General features: G+C 40.8%; 1 protein-coding gene across 3 annotated transcripts in view; it reads right to left on the bottom strand.

Annotated features, from left to right (window-relative positions):
* Positions 1–23,053, bottom strand: part of ALCAM (activated leukocyte cell adhesion molecule) — a 116,662-nt gene that overhangs the window by 35,419 nt on the left and 58,190 nt on the right. For all 3 annotated transcript variants that reach the window (XM_066572018.1, XM_066572019.1, XM_066572020.1), the window contains exon 2: positions 2–102. In XM_066572018.1, the coding sequence (XP_066428115.1) occupies positions 2–102 (101 nt within the window). The remainder of the gene's footprint in view (position 1; positions 103–23,053) is intronic.

Here is a 23,053-nt window from a genome sequence, read left to right as displayed (position 1 = left end):
CATATTTCCATTTTCCAAACATAAGACCATCTGGTACTTCTAGAGGACAAGGCATAGTAATAGTGTCTCCATATATTGCATTTACTGTGTACAATCCCAGAGCTAGAGGAGAAACAGAAGAGAGGAAACAATTTTAAGTGTTTTCTTGAATTCCCATTGATAGCTAATATTTGGTTCATCCCTGTTGTAACAGCAGCTCCTTTGCAAATGGTTATTTTCCAGCATGTAGGATTTATCCTCCAACCTATAACAAAACAGAATTCCTATCGCTAAATTTGTTAAGTGAGTTTTATGACCCTTTTGGACCCATGCTTCCTGCCAGAGTCAATGGGACCAAGTGGATTTCCAAACAGGACTGCACATGCTCAATCAGATGAATATCCACACTACAATCAGGATTGTCTCAAACATAAAATGTACAAAGGGAAAATCCCTAAACCTTTATTTCCTTCATCTGAAAAAATATCCTGGAGAGGTTGCATTGCAACACAATATTGTGAGGAAGCCAGCAAAGAAATTATACTCTGAGTGCTACATAACATTTAAAACATAGGAAATGATGACAGAAATGGGAATGATGATATTAAAATATGTTCACTAAAACCTGGAGGGGGGGGGTGGAAAAACCAAGCAAAAAAACCACCAAGAAAAACTAGTCTGCACATTTAGATTTTGCAAAAATGAAGTGAAATGCTTCAATGAATTATTTAAGAATAGCTCTTTTGGAAACCTCAGCACAATGTTATTGTGCTAATGCATATAAATTTACAGAAAAAAACTCACCCACTTATTTTCATTGTCTGAAACATGTGAATTGAACAAAAACAACGGACCCTAAAGTGATGAAGTGATGAAATGTAAGGAAGCTTAAAGGGGAAGGTGTTACAACTTGGTGCATTTGCTACAATGCAACTTTGCTCCTCCTTTTCTTAGCTGCCTCTTGTTTGCTGCTCCTTGTACTGGAGACAGGTTTTGCTTCTGAGAGTGTGCTGGCTGTCTGCTCTCAGCTACACATCTGCAACTTCTGTCTCATTCTTTGCCCAGAGATTCAGGATCTCCCCCTTTGCTGTCTCTTCATTGGCAACTATAACTTAAGGGCTTGCTGCCAAAGGAACTGTATTTAAGAGAGTGAAGTAAGATGCTGGTGATGTAGTCAGGTGTTTCTGAGAAAAATCATCCATTCTTCTAGAAACATTAATTTTTGGGAGATTCAGCCCTTCCTTTCTATAGCTAGGAAAAGAAACATGTACCTCCAAAGACCTGAGCCACAGACCCCTTTGCTTTTCCTAAGTCCCATGGCTGCTGCCTGGAGGACCTTACAATTCTATAGAGTGCATAGATGCACTCAATAGGGAGGTTTTTCCAAGGGATTGTTTTTTGTTTTACAGAAAATCATGCCTTTTCAAAGAGGCAAACACTGAATTCTTTGCCTGCAATTTAAACTAGAAAGACCCCAGAGCATTTTTCTTGTGTGAGGACTTCAGAGCTCACTGTTAACATCAGCTTGTATTTATCACATGTATCAGAGTGACAAATGAGGCTGTGGGGCTTTCGCTGTATGATACTGAACAAAGAAACAGTATTGCAAAATCTTTCCTTAGAGAAGCTACAGTCTGGATGGCACCACATCATCAAGGCAGAAAAGCAGCCTGGAGCTTAATGGACTAAAGGAACACAGGAGATAACAGGCACCATTACTCGCACTTCGCTTAAACTTTCCTTCCTTCACTCGCCTCCCCTTCAACTAAAGCACTGGTAATCTTTCTGATTCTTGCTTAATTAGTCACAAACATGCTCTAGATGCATTATTCACACTGTAAGGACTGGATACTCTAATTTTCTATCTGTTTTATGGAGACCAGCTGCTTTCCAAATGACAATAGCAGTCATTCCACTAGGTGGTGCTGAGTAAGAGCAATCTTTAAAAAAAAATGCAAAAAGATCAGATAACTTCAATTTCATGGAAACAGAAGCAGTATTTTACAATATCAAGCTACATATGGAAGTAAAATTCAAAGCTGGAATAAATTGTTCCCTTGGTCCTTCTTGCACTCATCTTCATTCTGATCACCAGGAAGGGGGCAATCCTAATTTTCATTTTTTTGCTAGAGCTAGGAAAAGCTGTCCTTTTTGTCCTTTTTTGATTGTCTCCCATGGGAGCAAAATTACAACAGACTTGCAAATATATATTCAATTAGTAAACTGGTTAGTACCTGTTCATATTCCAGCTAAGTGTCATTTAGTAATTTGAAATCTGTAATAGCATTTGGCATCACATGGATAACGAACAACTGCTCCTCTGATATGAGATACTCCTTGGTATTAGGGGAAATACTCCCTGTCATTAGAGGAAAACAAAATGACCCCCTAGGATCTGAAATGCTACTCTCTTCTAGACACCCATTTAGCCGCTGCAGAATTGCTAAGGTATACACTACCGAAGTCTCAACAAACAGCCTCATGAGGGTGAATGCAAACGTTTCTGGAGAAACTCTACAGCATTCAGAGTAGGTAACTGGTGATTGGCCTGAGAAAGGGAAAGACTGACTTCTGATTTTAGAACTCTTTCAGCTGAAAGGCATTTCTTAAAATGGACAAATTCATGACTTGACATAAATTCTGCCTATACTAAAATCACACATTTTTCTATGAATTTGTTAACACCGAACCAGAAAGACAGAGGTTTTGCTTTGAATACAAACAGTCCTTGCAAGAATGAAAAAAGTCCTCCTGCAAAATATTCTTGTCCCACTTCTGTAGAAACAGATCTAGCACATCGAAGGAGTGGAAATTAATTGAATATCTGCAAATTTTCACCACAGTAACTGCAGTAATCTCCACAAAATGACCCTACCAACCTACACATTTAAGAAAAAAACCCAAACACTTCAACAGAATTGGAAATGCCTCTCTCTGTTGCTATTAGACATATTTGTAAAATGGTGGGATGAAGAAGAGAAAAAAGCGATTGCTTAATGATATAACACTGCTTACCACCAACCATCATATTGTCAGGCCTCTTTACATAATTTCCAGCTCACTCTAAGAAAAAGAAAATGAAAGCAGGATCTACAAATACGTAACAAATTGCTCCATGCCCTAACACGGTGCAGGGTCAATGTCAGGGCCCTCATTTCTCATTAACTCTGCAGGAGGGCGCAAAGGCGGCCGCGGGGAATTGCACTACGTCACCAGACACCATGGCCTGCCTCGCTCTATTTCTGGTGCACCTTTCTGTGGCTAATTAAGAGCTCAGCCAGCCTCCCTACGTGATTTTCAGATGTTGTCTTCTAAAACTGAGCTAGTGCTGTGAATAACACCACTAACTCAGAGGCAGGATCTTGTCTCACGTACACCCAGAGCAGCTCTACCTGCTAGGTCTGAACTACACCTATATAACTTTCCTTCCATTTCTTTACATACAAAAGAGGCTTGAGAAGGCTGAGATTTACTTCATTTCCCTCTCTTTGATCCAGTGCTGAAGAAACTCTGAGCCAGATGAGACCTTTCCACACAGGTTAGAACATGGAAGAAAGCAGCAGCTTCATGAGGTATGATGGCTCAGAGAAAGATCCCAGCAGGACACTGGTAAATTGAGATGCTTTTAACTGGAGTACTTTCCATGTCCCTGTGGCAGTGCTAACTGCATTCTTCTTTGTCCTGCTCTCTGCCTGTTTTTCATAATGCAAGAACCAAACAGTACCCACATCTTCAAGGGACAAAACAAAAATCTTGAACAGAAGCTTAAATGCAGAGAAGGTGCTGTTGTTATTTTAGATCCTCACCAAAAGTATGAGGCAGGTCATACTTTAGAGCAATTATTACTTTTAAATGAAGAGGATCATATAGGAGGAATGCATAGAAGGTGAGTTAAAAGAAAAAAGAGATTAGGAAGGTGATGTTTCCCCAAGGGAAATAACAAAAGCAGCCATGTTTTCCACCTCTACCTTCCATTCGCAATATTAAAACAACTTCCTGCCACAAACACATCTTGTAAGTGCTTAGGAGTAGTATTTTTGGGACAAATGTAAGACAGAACAAGAGCTGCTCAAACACCCTCTAGATGCAAGCCCCACGTGAGACCATGAGCCTGTATCTGAAAGCTGACTAGGCACTGCCCAGGACTCTGCACTGCCATGCACTGCAGGGGAAGTCTGGGGAGCTGAACCTCCCTCAGTACCTTGGCATTCACTGATTTACATGATGTTTTACATCTACAAAAATGTCCTGTATTTTCCTTTGCACTTTATTTTTTACTGCTGATGCTTCTGCCCTGGCAGATTCAGCAGGTGCTGCTTTTTATTACACTTTCTGGACCCAAGGAGCAAAGTCTCATTACTAGAGAACAGCAGGACATGTTGGCTGCTCTGGTTCTTTGCAGCAATCAGCAGCATAAAGCAGGGGAGGTCAATTAGCAGCCTCTGCAATGGCAGTGTCCAAACTCAAGAGCTGTTATGTCTATTTAACACCTACCTCAGAAACTGTAGTTAACTATTTTGGAAACTCTACATTAGGATTAACACTCCAAATCTTTTCTCCAGGTAGCCCAGACTAGCCTGTACTAAATATAATCTGGGAGGTTATGAAGCTTTGCTTCATTAAATAAATATTTTATTAAGTTGCTATTTTTCTTTCTGCCCTCCACTTCCAAAAGGTATTTCAGCTATATAGGCACACACATAGGTCCTACTGAGCACCCACTTAGCTACCAGCATAAATGGCTGGTACTGACCTAAATGATTTCTTTTAGGAAACATCAGTGTTTTACAAAACCATTACATGTTCTTAAGATTGAGATGGCACCTTTTAGAATCACAGAACCACATAGGTTGGAAAAGACCCTTTAGATCATTGAGTCCAACTGTAAACCTAATGCTGCCAGGCCCACCACTCAACTATGCCCCTAAGTCTTTTAAAGACCTCCAGGGATGATGACCTGGGCAACCACTTTCCTGGGCAGCCTGTTGCAGGGCATGACAGTCCTCTTGGTAAAGACATCTTTCCTAACAGCCAATCTAAATGTCCCCTGCTGCAACCTAAGGCCATTTCTGACTCCCACCTCACTACAATCTACATTTAGGTAGCTGCAGAGAGTGACAAGCCTCCTAGTTTCCAGACTAAACAGCTCAGCTCTCTCAGCCACTCATCACAGGACTCATTCTCTATACCCTTCACCAGCTTAATCACTCCTCATTGAACATGTTTTTATTAAAAGTAATTTTATTTTTGTTTTTTTTAAAGACAAAGCAGTATATGAATGACAGCTGGGTGTTGGTACAATACAAAAATGTATTAGAAAAAACCTCTCCTGCTTCGGAGAAAAAAAAAAAAATTAGGAGAGTTTACAGAATCACAGACTGATTAAGGTTGGAAGGGACATCTGGAGGCAACTGGTCCAACCACCCTGCTCAAGCAGGGCAATCTACAGCCCTGACCTACAGCTGTCCAGGACCCCATCCAGATGGCTTTTGCACATCTCCAAGGAAGAAGACACCACAGCCTCCCCGGGCAGCCTGCGCCAGTGCTCAGTCACCCTCACAGGAAAGGTGTTTCCTGATGTTCAGAGTAACAGCCTCTGCTACAGATCGTGCCCACTGCATCTTGTCTTGTCACTGGGCATCACTGAGAAGATCCTGTCTATGTGTTCTTTGTACCCTCCCTTCAGTATTTGTACACACTGGGGAGACTCCCCTGTGCCTTCCCCTCTTGAGGCTGAGCAGTCCCAGCTCTCTCAGCTTTATCCTACAGGGGAGGTGATCCAGTGGCCATTCCCTGGACTCTCTCCAGAATGCCCATGTCTCTCATACAACAGGGCTCAGAAAGGGATATACTGCTCAGGTGTGGCCTCATTAGCTCTGAGCAGAGGGGAAGGATCACCTCCCACAGCCTGCTGGCAGTACTTCCCTAATGCAGCTCGGACTCTCATTAGCCATCTTTGTGCAAGGGTACATCACTGGCTCCTGTTCAGCTCTGTGTCTTCCAAATGATCCTCTCTCCAGAGCTGCTTTCCATGCTGCATGGACTCCTCAGGTAGGGCTCAACTTCTAACTTCTCCTTCTCCCTCTCTTTTCATTGCCTGGCAAAGTCACTTTTTCAGTAAGTCATTTAGTAGGCTTTCAAGACTTTCACAATAGTGGAAGAAGACCATATGCAGCAAACCTGTCACGCACCTTTTATTTCACCACCTGTGCCTGATAAAATCAGTCAAAAAACACAACAAAACCTACAATTTTTTTTTTTTTTTTTTTTTTTTTTGCTGAGCCACAACAGCTGGGGAGGCAAACAGCACCCAGCTGCCATTTTCTCAACAAGCTCATCCTTGTGATCCAGCCTGCTCTGCTGAGAACAAGCCTCTCCACATGAGCTACAACAGGCAGTCCTATGCACAGCTCACACAGTGCTCATTAATTTTCTGACATAACACAGAAAACACAAGATACACTCCAGGATGTCAAAATACTGTTAAAGCAAGTAAAAAAAAAAAGCGCTCATGTTATCAAAACTCACATGTAAGACGTCCCTCATTTCAGCTAGGTGGGTATAATAATTTGTATGCTGGGCATGAAAATAGGGAAGCAGGGCAAACACTTCCAAGAAAATTCAAACAGTGATTATCTTCACCGTACAAATATGATTGAAAACAATGGTGCATGTGTTTGTTAATATGTTATCTGATACAGGTTATAGAAACAATGTATTATTCCTTATCTCAACCTATTCAAATAGTGAAATAAACCCACACAAGAGCAACTAGCTCATCAAAAGGACCATTAGTTACAAAGAATCATCAAAAGTATCCAAGAGGGAAACTAATTGTACATAAACATATACATCAGTATTTAATGCACCAAACACTTTTAAAGCAACATAACAGAACTTGCTGAAGGGTCTCTTACACTTTATCACAGTATTCCTCTAATTAGTTTTAACCCTGAATAATATTAGAGCCCAGGCAATTTTAACACCAAAGGAAAAAAAAATCCTTTTTCAACTTATAAGCACTGATGGAACAGACAGCAATTACCCTTCAGAATACAGACTGCTAACTTGAGCTCTTTGAAGATGTGAAGTTAACTTGCACATTTGGGACTGGTTTTGGTTTGTTTTGGATTTTTTTTTTTGGTGGGGGGAAGGGGAAGAGGGAAGAAAAGGGAGAAGATCCAGCTGAAAACCTGGTTGTGACTCTGGAAGATGCTGAGCTGCTTTTGAGAAGCTTGTCAGATAAACACTTCCTTAACTCCAGTGACACAAGCAGCCAAACCCACACATAGAGGAGCACTTATGTACTTAACACCGATTTTGGCAAGTACTTCAGCAGGCTAGAGAAATGGGGCTTGGCACGCAACAACATTAAGGCACTGGACAGTCCACACCATGAAACAGGCAAGCTATTTAAAGCTAAAGAGATACTGAAAGCATCAGAGAGTAGGCATTAGATGCCAGCAGAATTCAGCTATCATTACCCTACACAAGCATTAAGTGTGTTCAAAAAACAATTTTTCTCCATGAATGAGGAAAAAATCCTGAAGGAAACACGTCAGCTCTTCAGAAGTCATCTTTCTTGTGAATACTAACAATTATGCCTTTCTAATACCGTATAAAACAAGTGTTTTCTTTATCAGTAAAAAGAAATAGCTATAATTAGAAACTCGCTGAGATAACTTGTCCCATCTGACCAAGGCTACACGGGCTCTACCAAATAAATCAGTGAAGAAATCCTCAGCCCACTTCTTCAAGAGGACTGAGGTCATTGCATGCTTCTCACTGGTTCTTTCCTCTGTAGTTCAGCCAATCTTGAATGGCAGGGATGGACAGTTTTCTTACACATGCATATGATTTGGCTTTCTGTGTAACCTTAAGAGTGAGCTCTAGGCTGAGCCTCCATGAGTTTAGGTCCAAAATCTCATGGAGCACTTGAACCACAATTTTAAAAGTCCTACATGGTGACCATACAGAGCTCTGAGTACTGTGTGCCTGTTCACAAACCAAACTACTCAACTGTTTTTTATTTTACTGAGAGCTACTTCTGTTCCAAGATCTCAAAATATCCAGCTGTTTCAGTATTTTGGTCACTTTTTTTCCCATTTCCCAAACCAGAAAACAGCTTTCCATCTCTGTGCTCCTTTTCTGTATGATTTTCATGCAGCCTGATTTGAAACTACATTAGCAGAAGCTTTTGGGAAGATTGAGGGAAATTTCTCTGCAACACAGAGGTTTTAGAAAGTTACGTCCTTCCAAGAGCAGATGGTTGTGTGGTGGATACTACAGTGCATAGTTTACAGGGATTATCATCACTGCAGGTTTTACCCTAGTGAGGTTCATACTGAGCATTTCCCTGAACATCTTCTGTCATCATCATTGCTAAAGCACTATGCTGGAGAACATACAGAAAAAAGGTTTTTCATTTTGAGTGTACCCAAACACCTAGACTGCATCTAAATAATGATGACTAATAATCTTTTGTCAGCTTAGTAACTTCAAATATTACATATAAAGCAATAACCATGACATTTTCCAGATCATAATCACTAAAAGTTTCTAGAATTTTTGATAGGTATGCAAAAGAAATTTGCACATAGTTATACTCCTTTAAAACGTGAATGGCCATCATAAAATGCATTATCATTGTCATTTAAAGTAAAACAGATACTGCTTTCAAGTCAGCACAGCTTTCAAATGACATAAAAGAGCTGTTCCTAGCATTACCCTCTGCAAAGCTGGAGACTAAATGAGCAGTTCAAAGCTCAGTAACTGATGCAAAATGCTACTGCAAAATGAACTACTTGTGTCAGCACATCAACCTTCCTACCGTACCACCTCAGCCTCGCTCCAGTGCCCGCTCCATGAAGACAAAAGAAACTGTTAAGTCCAACAGCTCTGAAATAGGACCAGAAAAACTCCACTTTTTAATCCTCTCCCTTTTAAAGCAGGAAGGCTCCAAAATCTGCAAGGAAAACCCATGAAAGTCACCAATGCCTTTGTAGCACATGGGCTTTGTTACAGCAAGATTTTCCTTCCGAAGAAGAAGACCTAAGCTTCTTTTCCCAAACCATCACTCCAAAATCACACCTGTGATTTCAGTGGCCTTCTAATCACACTATTTTATGGAAGCCCTAGCTTTTGGCTCAGAATTATCTAATGCTGTTTCTGGATTCAGTGCTAATCCCAAATCAGTCATATTTGCGGATTTAAATTTTCAAGTCCTTTGAGTAAATCTTACAGATTTAAAAGAAGTTACATATACAGCAATGTTGCTGTAAATAGAAAAAAAATTGCAGTGTAATTTCAAGCAAATATTTACAAATTAGACTTAAGGAACATGCAACTACCAACTAAGAAATTCTTGAATTAGCATAACACTAACAAAGACGACATTTCCACAAGATCCAGGTGGAACCACATCAGAAGACATGCCCAACATTGGCAAATTGGGGTCAGCATCAGAAAACCTAGCTATGTCATTTATGAGCACCATACAGTAGAAAAAAGTTCTTTCCCACAGCCAATGCTGCAACTGAAAGACCACAGTTAATGACTTACTTTTGTGCAATTTTTTACAAAACATTGCTTAGGATAGTTCCCACAATTCAGAGGAAGAGATAAAATCACTAATGTGTCTTACAAATACTTCTGCTCAAGATGTAGCCATGACTAAAGGAACTATGACCAATCTTTTTTTTAACACACCAAACATTTGAGAATAGTTTATTAAAATAGTTACTGACATATGGTGTGATTTTTTATGAGTGGTCAGGCACATCTGCCAGGCAAGTGAGTTATAGCTTACTAAAGTCTGATGATACAAGCTATCTGCCAAGAGATGAGAAGCAAATGTGACTCAGAGAACAGTTTCTGAGTCAATACTGCAAAGAATTTTTACTTTAAAGGCTATACCTAATTAGGCAAAATGGGATCAACAAAGCCTTTGTGGCTTTGTGAAACTTCTCACTGTTTCTGAGGTTAGCCCCGGCTGCTCCTGAAGCATACTTCTGATGTGCTTCTCACTTGCACTTCTAAAGCACTTCTCCTTTTGTTAAAACTACTCCAATTGGTTTTTATTTTCTCATTATGCTAGTCAGCAATGCTGATGTGTATCCAATAACTTGAAGGGACTTAAAAGTTTCTACTAAGTAAAATAAAACCTGCAGCTCAAAAACAATTGCCTAAGAATCACCATTATATTCTTCCATGAATCCCTTTTTCCCTATTAAAAAAGCCAATAGACAGCATACTAAAAAAAGATCCTGTGCCTCTTGTTTCTTCAGGATTTAATGTGGACAGCATAGAGTATACTGAACTTCTTGCTAGTGAAGCTTAGTAGCAACTTATATTTAAAAAAATATGAGCTTTCCAAAACATATATATATTTTGTATACTTAATTAAGCTTGAACAAGTCTCCGGAACAAAATCAAAGTACCATAAAGGAAATAACATTGCAAAGTATGAGGGAAGAAAAATATCATTGACCACTCTAGTTAAAAGTAAATAAATGCAGTGGACAAAAAGTTAGGAATTAGGGGAAAAAGAAGGCAAGTAACACAAAAAATTAGAAAAGGGATAGAGTTAAATTAATGCCACCAGAGTCCTCGTATGCAAAGAAAACTCAACAGCAAACAACTTTCCTCCTCTTCTAAGCACTTTCCTCCTGGGAGTAGTGTCCTTTCTGCCCACAGTCAGAAGGAACAAGCACTTACCTTCTACCCTCTAAGGTCTTTCCAAGCTGAAAATCAGTGCCTGCCAGGTTCCAGAAATGTAATTTTTTTTTTTTAATCATGCCTGTTGCCCTCTACTTCAAATAATGATCTGCTTTGTCAAGGAACCCTAAAACACAGGAAGAGGCCAGATCTCTCCTATTGACTATTCCAGGCCTGCAAATGTACCTCTCTCCATCATCTGCACTGTGGGTGCACCCGGGCCTCTCTTCACTCATGCAAAACCACCCTAAGGTGTCCCCAGCCTCTGCCACTATAGGCTCACTATCTACTGTATATTCATCTCTGCAACAAACAGTGTTCCCAGCAAGCAGAGAAGACCCCATGGGGAGAAGCCATCATTTTTTGTTTCTCTTTATCAGTGCTCTGAAACATATGCAAAAGATTCAGCTGTATTCCTATACACTCCAATAAGTAAGAAGTAAAACATTTGGTGAATATAAGTTTGATAGGGGACTCACAGAGGGGCACAAGGCACTGACACTCTGCAAAGATGGACATCCAAAATTGCACATCCAGTACTGTATATCACAGAAAAGTGTTTTTCCTCCCTGCTCTTCATCAAGGCTGTAGGGTCCATAGCTCATTAACAAACAATGTCCTGCCACATTTGCCTTACTGCAGTCACACTTTTACCAGACCTGCTGCTTGCTGGCTTTAGCAGTTATTCCCAAAGAAATCAGCTAGACTTCATGACAGAGAAAATAACAACCTGTGACCAAAATGTGTATAAAGTGTACAGACTAATTTTTTCAGTGAATAAACTTCATTTACTTGTGGTGAAAACCATACACTAATCACCTCAAAACAAAAAACCCAAACAAACAAACAAAGGCCAAAGCCTTACAGAAGATACAACTTCAGAGGGCACAGATGAAGGACAGATTTATCCTTCCATGACATGAGTGGGTGAGGAAAGCTGTACATGCTTTCAAGAGAACTTGCTGGACAGACACACCCTGCAGCTGACAATGGGCTTTTGGCTGCTCTTTTTTCCAGCTGCTTTCCCTACTGATAAGGGAAAGGACAGAGCAGGGCAGATGAGATGAATGTAGCCTCGCCAAATCATTTTGTTACCTGGAAACGAGAGCTATCACTTCACTGATAGCACAACAACGGAGGTGTGGAAGGGGAAAAGCTCATTGAAAGTATAATGCTATAAATCCTTATGGTTTATGCTAAACTAAGTGACTGAGAGCTCCTCTGTGGCTCTCTTTAGATTTAATGGGCTCCTCACAGACAGTTTTTTAAATTTCATGGATGCCTGTAGCCAGCCTTGGTATTGGCAACAGTCTCCTGCCTTAGGAGGAAGAGCTGAAGCAGATGTGCACTTTCACCAGCGGGAGAAATCAACACCACCTTAATTTCTGAAAGTTTGTCCTTGCCTGCCTTTCTTAACCAGTACACTGAAAACTCACAGGTGTGCCAAGAGCAAAAATTGCAAGCAATATATAAAACCAAATATATAAACACAAAGTTTATACAGACTCTTATTCAATGGAGAAATGCAGACACATGGATATGGAGGTATCTGAGGCTCGTGTGACTCCAGTGCCCATTATGTCCACCTGTGGATATTACTGACATGTGTGAGGGTAGGAAATGCTGCCAAGTATCACGTTCTGCTTCCACCTCATATGAAATTACATTTCTATGTGCATATACAAACTAGCATCTGATGTGCTATCACTTTTCTGCTTTGCAAGAATTGTTTATTTTTTTTACAAAAAAACCCTCAAATCATTGCTTAATATAATTCTGCATATAGAAAACAATGCTGGAGAGGAGCACAAAACAGCAGCTCAAATCTGGTGGATGCAGTCACAGCTTACAGTGAATTTCCAATATAATATAACATTGGAAGATATAGGTACTGTCCAGTTATTGAACAACTTGCTCTAAGTCTCAGCTGCCCTCTGGAGAAAACCATGAAAGGTTAGAATATGCAAAGCATGATTCCTATTAATGCTTTAAATTAATATAGGAGTTACTTCCTAGAATTTTAATACCTAGTTATTGCTTTCTGCAAATACAGTGCTGCTGAAAAGCAGCAGCATACATTGCAAAGAAAGCCTGTATGTTCACCCAAAAAGGGAGTTACTTTTAGTGTGTGAAAACAGAAGCCAGAAAGAAGTTTAATCTTTCAAATATTTATGCACATATTTATCTTCACAAATAAGTAGTGGCAGAGCATGAGGATGAAGGCACGAGACATCAGCATAGCTACTAGAAATCTGTCGTGTTGACTTGGCTTCCCTCACTACTATAATAAATCTTGTGGTAGCATCCTGAAAGTCCAGGACCCCATTTGTAAGACAATACAGAGACACAAGCCAATGATTTCTCAGGAATCCAGCCCAGACCAACCTTATGTAGACCACTTTAGGACCCCCATGGAGTCACTACTACTTCCAGAGCATGACCCCAGCTCAACAGAACCCCCAACTCCAGCTTTGTGCCTATGCCACCAATAAAACCTGCTATGTGGTTTGCAGAAGAGAGAAACTTTGACTGCCTGGGTAATACACCATGCTGGCTTTAGGGAATGTGTTTTCTGCACACACCTCACGTCAACACAGTCCAGTACACTGAACAGCAGTATCAGAAAGGATAGCAACTGCACAGGCTCTGGTGCTTGTAATTTCAGATTTTGATCTGAATGGCCAAGCACACAACAATTCCTGCAGAGTAGCCCACCTCAGATGCACGGCTTTCAGTGCAGAGTGGCTGCATTTATGCTGTCACTGAAGCTCTCTGTAAACACCAATCTTGGTGTGCTTCCTCTATATACCTGTGTCATGGTTTGACACTGGCACAATGCCAGTGCCTCCATGAAGATACATTCTCCCTGGTAGCTGCTGTGAGATGTGACCAGGAATAAGCAAAGCAGGCTCCTACTTAGGAAAGAAAAGAACCAGAACTTTATTAACTACTCTACAACTACAAATAAAAAGGAACACACACATACAGGGAAAATGAAAACCTCACAAATGCATTTCCTCCTCCCCTACCAAATTTCCAACACAATACATTTGTTCTTCAAATCACCAACTCTCAGTCTAGCAGCACCTTTTAGACAATCAATCCTCAGTTCATCAAGAGGAGAGGAGTCCTTCTTGTACCATGGGCTTCCCCTGGAAACACAGCTGAAGCCTCGTGTGTTTCTGTGTCACTCGTGGCACCGCCCGGAGTACATCTGCCGTCGTGACCTCTTCCTTTTCATGTCCAGTGCTCTCACCACTGAACACGGACCAGAGCTGCTTCTAGGGTTGTCTTTTTAAGGATGCCTTGTCCCGATCCAAAAAAGGCACAGTCTCTCCTTTGGGACACCTGTCTCCACAATCTCTCCTTTGGGACACCTGTCCCCCCCATATTTTTTCACCCCCTGGGGCCGAGGGGCATCAACACTGAGCAGTCTCTGTATCACAAACAATCTCTCCTTTGGGACACCTGTCCCCCCCATATTTTCACCCCCTGGGGCCGAGGGGCATCAACACTGAACCCTCTTGGTTCTGTGGCCATTGCCTCCCCCTAGAATGCAGTCTCTGTATCACAAGGAACATGGTACTGTCCATGGCTATACAAAAAGAGTCCAGCAAAAGCTACTCCATCATCTCTTCCCAAATACTAGGATTCTTCTCTATTCTTCTACTATCTCTCACTCGCCCAGACCTCTCTCACACTGGCCCATTTCTTCCTCATCTTCCACTCTATCTTCTAGGAAAGGTCAATGTTCTGTAAAGTTCTCATTCTCCAAAAAGGGGTTAAAAGCTCCTACAAGCGGCCGGCTGCACTCCCCCCCCTTCTCCGTCTCAGCTGCCGGCGCAGGCCCATGTTTATCAAGCTTCAAGGTTACAGTCCCAGGCAGCGGCTCTCTCTCTCTCTCTCTCTCTGTGTCTCTCAGGGGGGGCTGCCTGATGGCTCCCGGTGTCTCTCTCTCTCTTCCTCTCTCTTCCACCCTTCCACCCCCGGGCTCAGGCCTACCTCTCTCGGCCACATGGCTTTCCCCTCCCCCTGCCCAGCCAGCAGCTGGGCCGGGGGAGAGACCCGAACTCTTTCCCGCCGGAAACCCAAGAGGACCCTCCCAGGGGAGAGCTCTGCTTTTAACCCTGTGTTCTCAGAGGCGTGTCCATGTCCCAATGGCCAGGTTAAATGCCAATATTAAAGTCTGAATATCCATTGGCCAAAAACACAGCATCCCAAAAAACACATTTCCTGTCAAACCACCACAACCTGTCAGAAAGTCTGCAGAGAAGGCAGCCGTGTTTTAGTCAGCATGACAGCTGTTACAATGCATCATGCTCCTGTAAACTGCCTTAATGCCCAACTGCACTTTTAAGTACATTTGAACATCTTACTTTGACCTACACATGTGGGCCATAATTACCAATTTCCCTGTCAAGGTACTGCTGCTGCCGCCCATATCACCACTTGGCCCTGAGCAGGAGCATAGAGGATGGGTCTCCTGAGTTATTTTGATTTGTGGCAGGAGCTTTTACCTGTACAGTGCCAGTTATCCATTTTTTGACACTACTTATGTACTCAGAATGACCATTTTGCAGCCATTGTAGACAAGGTGCTTGCTATGTAGGCCATATGTGGGCAAAGCACCCAAGCTACTGCAACTCTGGGCTAAAGCTGATCCTGTCCTGAAGATCAGAACCTTCATGTGCACCTTTAGGCTGCAGTGCTGTGAAGTGAGGTACTTCACTTCTCTCCCAAGAGCACTGCTGTGCTTCCTGCAGAGGAACAGCATTCATACTGTGGGGATTGCTTCAGCTCTTGCTCAGTTGAAAGCATCCCTGAGTCAGTCAGTTGCAAGCTGTCCTGCTGTCCTGTGGAGATAAAGCCATCATGCCTGAGGGGATTCCTAGAGCACCCATTACCTAGAGAGAGCCCTCCCAAACCACCACTCTGTACCAAGGGGAATAAAAACCATGCAGGGTACCTGGCAGAAAACATTCCTGAAAGGCAAACTACAGCTACTCCAAGCCATCTCTGACCATCTGGAGGGATGGTAGGATGGCTCAGTGGGTCAAAGAATCTGACCCCCAAAGGAAAAAACTTTGTCTTCTGTGAGGATGCAGAACATCTTTAATCATCTCCAGCTTCTGTAAAAACATGCACTAATTAGCAAACATATTTTAAAAAATGCTCCTATACACAATAATTCTAAAGACAACCTGAAAACTAATTAATAGTTCTGGAGTCCTTTTTTTTTTCTCCCCTCTTTCTGGAGCACCATCTGGTGCCCTTCCTAAAATACCAAGGCTAGAGAATTATTTATGTGAGCTTTGACCACGTCTGAACAGCTCACAGAATGATGTATGTTTTTAATGCCCTGATACTGACAACAAGCCTTTTTTCTCTAAATTAATGGGAAACAAGTGTTGCACAGTGAAGATAAAAGTGACTTTGTGAAGTTTTTTTTTCTTTAGAAGTTGCCTTTTGTAATAGATTAGAGTCTTTGCAGAAATGTCAGTGTCAGCTTGTCTGACCAAAGGGAGGGATGCTATGGCACATGTGCCATGGGTTGTGTGTGCATGGTGGGAATTGATGGGATATCAGGTTGGTCTTAATAAGGTCACAAAAAACAAACAAAAACAACCGATGCCAACCCAGCCCCACCACATGCAGAAACAAAACCCTAGATCAACCCAGGTCACCCTCCAGCAAAAGAGTATCTGCCTTTAGCCTCTCACAGGAACAAATCAACTTTTTAGGCTGATCAGTTTAACTTTTTAAATATGTTTTTCTTTTCATAAATGCATTTGATATGCAAATTCACATTGAAAAGCAGATGTTCACAGCCTAAACCAAGCCACAGAACTACAGAATGGTTTGGGATGGAAGGGACCTTCAAGATCTTCTAGTTCCAACCCCCATGCCACGGGCAGATTGCCCCCAGACCAGATTGCTCAAAGCCCTGGCTTTGCACACCTCCAGGGATGGGGCAAAGAAGAGTGAAAGGCTGGGTTTGGAGACCCAATTCAGGTGTTGGGAGTACCAGACCCCATGGAGCAGTGCTGCAGTGCAGCCCCTGCTCACCAGCTGGTCCCCAGGCATCCCCCCTTCTGGAAAGCAGCATGGGGACCTCTGAGCAGAAACCCACAGCTTTTGCACCAAAGGGCTGAGAACCTGCACCTTTGGAAACAGGGCTCAGGTACTTGAAAGTACCTGTTAAAAACAGTCAATAAGAAAGCCTAAACTCTCCATTTACAGATCCCTGTACTCACCAGAAAATCTCAAAGCACTTTCTCCTGGACATAACTGCTTTTACCCTTATTTTAGAACAGCACAGAAAATCTCCCCAGACACGCGGTGTGGAGAGCTGCCAGCTGTGGCAGAGCCGGGTTGGGGAGAAGCAGTGACAAACAGTTGGCACAAAGCAGCTTTAAACTGGGTGACAGACCACCAGGCTGCAGAGTTTTAAGTGTTTCATTTTAAATCCTCAGCCTTATCCTGAAGTACTGTTTAATAAGCATCATGCCTCTGCTTTGAGGGTGAAATACCAGAAAGTCCTTGGGAGAAGCTTCACACCTGAACTCGCCTTCTGTGCACCACCAGCTGCTGCAAGAATTATTTTTCCTCTCTAGATAGTCCATATAAACACCTGAAACTGGCTGCTACAGTATTGGAATTAGTCCAACATAAGATAAATATCCATCACAGACATTAAAAATAACCAACAAAACAAACCTTCAATATATTAAGTGCTCTAAAATCAAAACAAGGTACCTTAAATCAAGCTGGATGCATCTGAGTAGGTTTTCATTATCTAGATTTATCTTAGGTACATGTCATTTCTGTCTCATTAAATTGCAATATAAATTGTATGCATAAAAATATTAAACGTTTTTTCTTCTCAAAATGACTAAAATGTGATAAAAGCCCACACAATACTTTCCCTTGCCTTGATGTTTGCAAGAGAGTACCATATGGCTTGTCTGAATCCCTCAACAAGAGTTTTCCTGAATTCAAAACTAATTTGATTTGGTAGCTCCTTCTTTAGAAAAATGTAAATTCCCTTAACATGCTTTAAATTATATTCTAGTTAATAAAGCATTATTTTCTTGTTTGAAGTACAACAAGCTTTTACACATTTTTCATTTTCACCATAAAGGTAAATTCTTCAACTTTCAGAACTGTATTTTTTTAGAATTTTTCAGAATTGTATTTTTTCCAAACAATCTTCTCTGCACATCAATAATAAAGTAATATTTCATAATTGTCTCCATGCCTCCCCTGTATCTCAGCATATTAGGGCATGCCAAAGATCCAGAGTATATGGTAATCTTTTTCTTAAACAACTGTGTATGCTAAGAAAGAAAATCAAGCTTTATTTAAACCCATTTTCTTCTATAGGAGAAGGTGCAGCACAAAGTTCTCATGACTGGCAAAGGGCAGGCAGGCAGCAGTTGACAGGAGAAATACTCTGAGCTGGTGTGCTACAAAAGACAATTCTTCCTATGACTTGTCTTCTAGAACAACCAAAGTAATTAAATCAGCAACTAAAGGTTTTTCTGAACAGATCTGCTTACAGGCCATGTGGTATAGTTGTCCGGTTTTGTCCTGGATTTCTCACCAGGATGAAATCACTTTATTTTTCAGGATAGATGCAATAGGTACAAATAGAAATTGCTATTTAGTTACACTTCAGAGTACAAAGTAGTTTATCATAGGTTGCTTCTATGGGCCTAAAGAACCCTGGACTACAGGTTTTAGTAGGATAAACTTTCCTTACAGCTGTGTTACAGTCTTTTCTTTACAGCAAAGGAAAATGAAGCTTGAGTGACTCCTGCTCACAGGTACCCCCACAACAAGACAACGAGTTAACAAGCTGACAATTTCCACTCCAGTTTCACAGCAATGTAATAAGTACTTCACATCAAAAGTATCAGGAAGACAGGGAAGAGGGAAAAACAAATTAATAAATAAATGAAAGATTGTGGTCAGGTGAGAAAAAGACTGCAAAATAAGCTTAAATTGCCAGGTTGCCAGAGCATCCATCCTGTGCAGAAGTTTGCACAGAGAAGACAAGTTTCCACAGGACCTTCCATCAACTTTGTTTGGGGACACACTGATGGGCATGAAGTCAAGGGACAAACAGCCATCATTAGGCCTACTGCCCCTCATTTCTTTAGTTACATCTCCACACCTTTATATTCAGTAATTTCTGTGGCTGAGGGTGACCTGCACCAGGCTGAACAGACAAGGCTCAGCAGAAGTAGGCACCTGGGAACACAAGTCCCAGAATAATGGAAAGATGGCAGGAGGACACAAGCAAACATCAACCCCTTCCCTGCTATCTGAACAAGTAATCAGCTGAAATGATCCTTAACAAGGTGTGCTGTAGTTGTAGACCTGGTTTTCTATCTCCAGCCATTAAGGGATAGAGGTATACTGTTCTAGGAGTAGCCTCACATTAAAACCATTATTTGAAAAGCAGGAAAACAAGAGGAAAAAAAAGTCTTCATCCCCCAAAACCAAAATTCAGGCAATTCAGAGGATGCAGCAGATTTTCTGTATCAAAGCACAGTCCTAACTAAGCTTACAGAAGCAATTCTAATTAGGCAGGAAATGAAGAACAGTTCATTTCAGACTGGCTGAAAGAACAGTAGATTGATTTAAATCAAATCACCGATTTTAATCACGGATTTAAATCAACCAAGCAGGACACCTTGATTTAGCTCATCAACTTTAATCTTGTACTTTTTACTTTTTTCCTAATGAAAGCTCATTCATTTTGTTAAGATAATGTGGGGAATTGTGAAAAGAACACACTTCGTGTTAAAATGGCTTAAAATCTTTATTCTCACTCAACATTAATGACTTGTGACTTCAAAGCTTGAACTGGCTATTTTTTTAACAGTTAAAAAGCATAGTTTTTAAAATTCATTCACATTTTAAGGCTCATGAAACACACTGTAAATTATTTTAGAGATTGTAATAAATCTAGGTCTTGATAAATGAAAACATTTTTGCTTAGATATCTTCTAAAACAGTCTGGGTAAAGCAACTCCAATTCGAGACACTACAGACTTTAATCCATTTCTGTGAAAGAACATTAGAGCCCAATAGAAGATAACACATTATGTAATTAGGCACACCTTTTAAAAGTATAAAACCTGACATTGTGCAACATTCTCTTAAAAAATTTAAGAGCTGTCAAGATACCTTTGCAACTGTGTTAATACAAAGAATATGAGGAAAATGGTGCTGAGATCACAACGATGAACTGCTCAGAGTACTTTGAATATGAGATAGAAATCCCAATTAAATGCTAAGCTAGGAAAAGAAAAAAAAGCTTCATAATTTATGAGGGAAAAAATTCTGAAGATAGTATCAGCAAAAAAGGAAGAGGACATGTAGGAACAACCCTTGTGCTGGAAAAGAGCTGGAGGTGACAGAAGAGCAGAACAGATTTCATGTGTAGGTACGTGTAATACAATGTGGCAGCAGAATAGAGAACAGCAAAGTGTATTAATAAGAATGAAGAGAGACATCAAAATGAACTAAAGGGATGTTTCAGGAGAGTGGACTGAGAGACACATTATTACTAGTACACCTAAATGTTACCAGTGTCCAGCATTGGTGTTTCATTCACTATTGCTTCCTTTTTTTCCCTTTAGAGGCTTGACAGAGAGGAAAGTCGTAAGAACACACTCATTTGGTACCAGTGCACACCAAGACATACCTCTCCATATATAACCCAGCAAACCAAACATAGAGTTACATCAGCTAATAAATACAAGACAAAAGCACAGAGAGCTTGTAGCTGAGCAGTATCTCATTTTACTTGTCGATACAATTCTGACTGTTTCTGTTAGGGAAAAGCTACAGATGAAAAATATCAACTCCTAATCTTTATGAGCTACTATTTAAACCTCCACCAGGGTGCTAGGGCTCTGCTAAAACTGAGCAATGAAAAAATGGTGATGCTTTTTTCATTAATCCTGCCCCCAGCAAGACTCAGAGCTGCCTATTTCCCTGTCAATGTCTTAAGCACCTTTCCCTTCTCTCCTTAGCTCTGCAAAGCTCTGAAAGAAAGATGGGGATGGAGCCCACCTCGAATCATTCTGAGCCAAAGCAGACCTAAACAAAACTTACAATCCCTTCCAAAAAAGATTAAGTATGTTTGATTTGCTCATATTCTACCTCAGAAATCTCTGAAGATAATTTTCCCACTTACCGACAATGTTCTTGAGTAAGAAAAGATTTACATTTGATTTTGAAGTGTTAAGGTACTTTTCCTTACAAACTATAGGGACCTGCAGCACAAAGTGTCGATCTGCTAGCCGAGGCAGATGCAGTGATTCTGCTTTTAGTTTTCTTTGACACGGCAAAGAAAAGGACTTTTTAAGCACCACTTGAGAGCACACAAGTGATAAGAACAGTCAATCCAGAGGGAACATTCAGAAGAAAAATAGACAAAACCAAGCTACCGTGGGCAAATGATGGAGATTTAAGAAAAACTTCAGACTGCTGGCATGTGGCATACATGTCAGATAAACTAAAGTACAGCTTAAACAGCAATGCAGAATTTCCTCTGCTTTATAATTAGGAGCTTCAGCTACTTAGTTTTGTTCATTTGCTTTGGAGGTAATATTTCAAGGCCCAAGCTACATAACCTGTGCACTCTTGGTAATTGAAGTTACCTACCTGCAGCTCCAAGAAGCTAAAAGCAGAACACAGCTGCAGGTGGATTTTCTGGGTACCACAGTCTTGGAGAGCTGAACACTACAAGAGCAGGTTCCACCACCTAAACAGTTACATCCTTCACATAACAGCACCTAACTGTGCCAAAAGAAACACTCAGCAAAAGCAAGGATATGATGCCAGTTAAGAGTGAAAGGGGTAGCACCAGGAAATAAAATCAGCTGCGTTAACTAACCACAGAGCCAGCGTATTAGTCTCTAAGCATCTATTGCATGCTGTCTTCTCTCCCTTCCATCCCAGTAGGATTACCTAGTGCAGTTTACACCACGGACCAAACGTGCTTTTGAAAGGTGTATTTGTTAATGTCACCTCACCCTCCAGTGTTAAAAACCAAGTTTATGCAATTTGGTGTGGATTCCTAAACCTTGGCCCCCCTTTCCAGCAGAGGGGAGGGAGAGAGGGGGCAGAAAAGCTCTCTCAATGTCAGCACTTAACTTTCTCCTTTCAAGTCTTCACATCTGCACCTTTTAAATTTACAGATTTTAAGTGAAAGTAATACTCAATGCCCTCAAAATTCTGTAAAACAAACCCCCATACTTTCTATGCTTAGAGAGCTTCCATAAATCACACTATTAGAGCTGGACTTTGAAACTGGTTCAAATGCTATTTCAGGGCACTGAAGATGCCTCATGACATATTTTATCATCTATCTCATCTTAAACATAAATTTATCACTCAAAAAAAAAGGTGTCAGAATATACACCTACACTGCTTATAAACCTCAGCTGGTATAAGCCCCCCTAACCAGAGGAAAGCTGCACTGTCTTACAGACAATGAATACATCTCTTAATTAATGTGCATATTTTTCAAAAATCACTAAGCTTGTGAAATTTAAATATTAAAGAGAAAAAAACATCAAACTTTTACTTTGGTAATCAACAGACCCCCCCCCCAAAAGACAGAGAGCATCTATTTAGCAAAATAATAGCTATCCCAGCTGGTTTTGGCACACCTAGCTGGGTACACCTATGCCAGCTGCTGCAGTCAGATGCAAATCAAGGACAGACTTTTACCTGTTTTCCATCACAGCCAGAATTGCTATGCTTAGTCACTTATCATAACAGAAGCACATGCTTAAGAATAATTACTAAAAAACTCCTTACTCTGTACTTTTCACCACATTTCACTGTGGAGATTAATCAAAGCATAAAACCTAATGATAGGTTAAAGCTTGGACTTAGCTGTTTTCAGAAGGACACTGGCTATGTGCTGACACACCTACTTTCTTACCTCTTCTGTATTTCTTCTATTCATCTATCAAAGAAACAATCCTATTCTTGTCTTGTGGAAACAGCCACTGGAGAGAAATGAATCATATTTTAACAAGAAGCCTTTTGGCTCTGTTCTATTCAAAGGAGCCATACATTCAAGATAACACTGAGGCAGTTTTCTTTTCTACCTAACTTCACATTGTCATTTTTGTGAAGAACACATTTAAGCAGGCGTCTTCAGTCCGATGGCTTTTTGAGCCTAGGTAAATTGTTGGATTTTTTAAAATGTCTACACTCTATGCATTAGTATTTTACATTAAGAAAAAAACCCAGTCTTCAAAACAATTATTTCCTTAGAATTACAGTCCATCACCTTAACTTGTGGTTTGTCTTCCACTGAACACAAAAT

Source organism: Molothrus aeneus, chromosome 2, assembly GCF_037042795.1.
Source record: "Molothrus aeneus isolate 106 chromosome 2, BPBGC_Maene_1.0, whole genome shotgun sequence".
In the NCBI taxonomy this organism is placed as follows: Eukaryota; Metazoa; Chordata; class Aves; order Passeriformes; family Icteridae; genus Molothrus; species Molothrus aeneus.
Note: the sequence above shows the minus strand (reverse complement) of the source record. Positions and strands in the feature narration are given on the sequence as shown.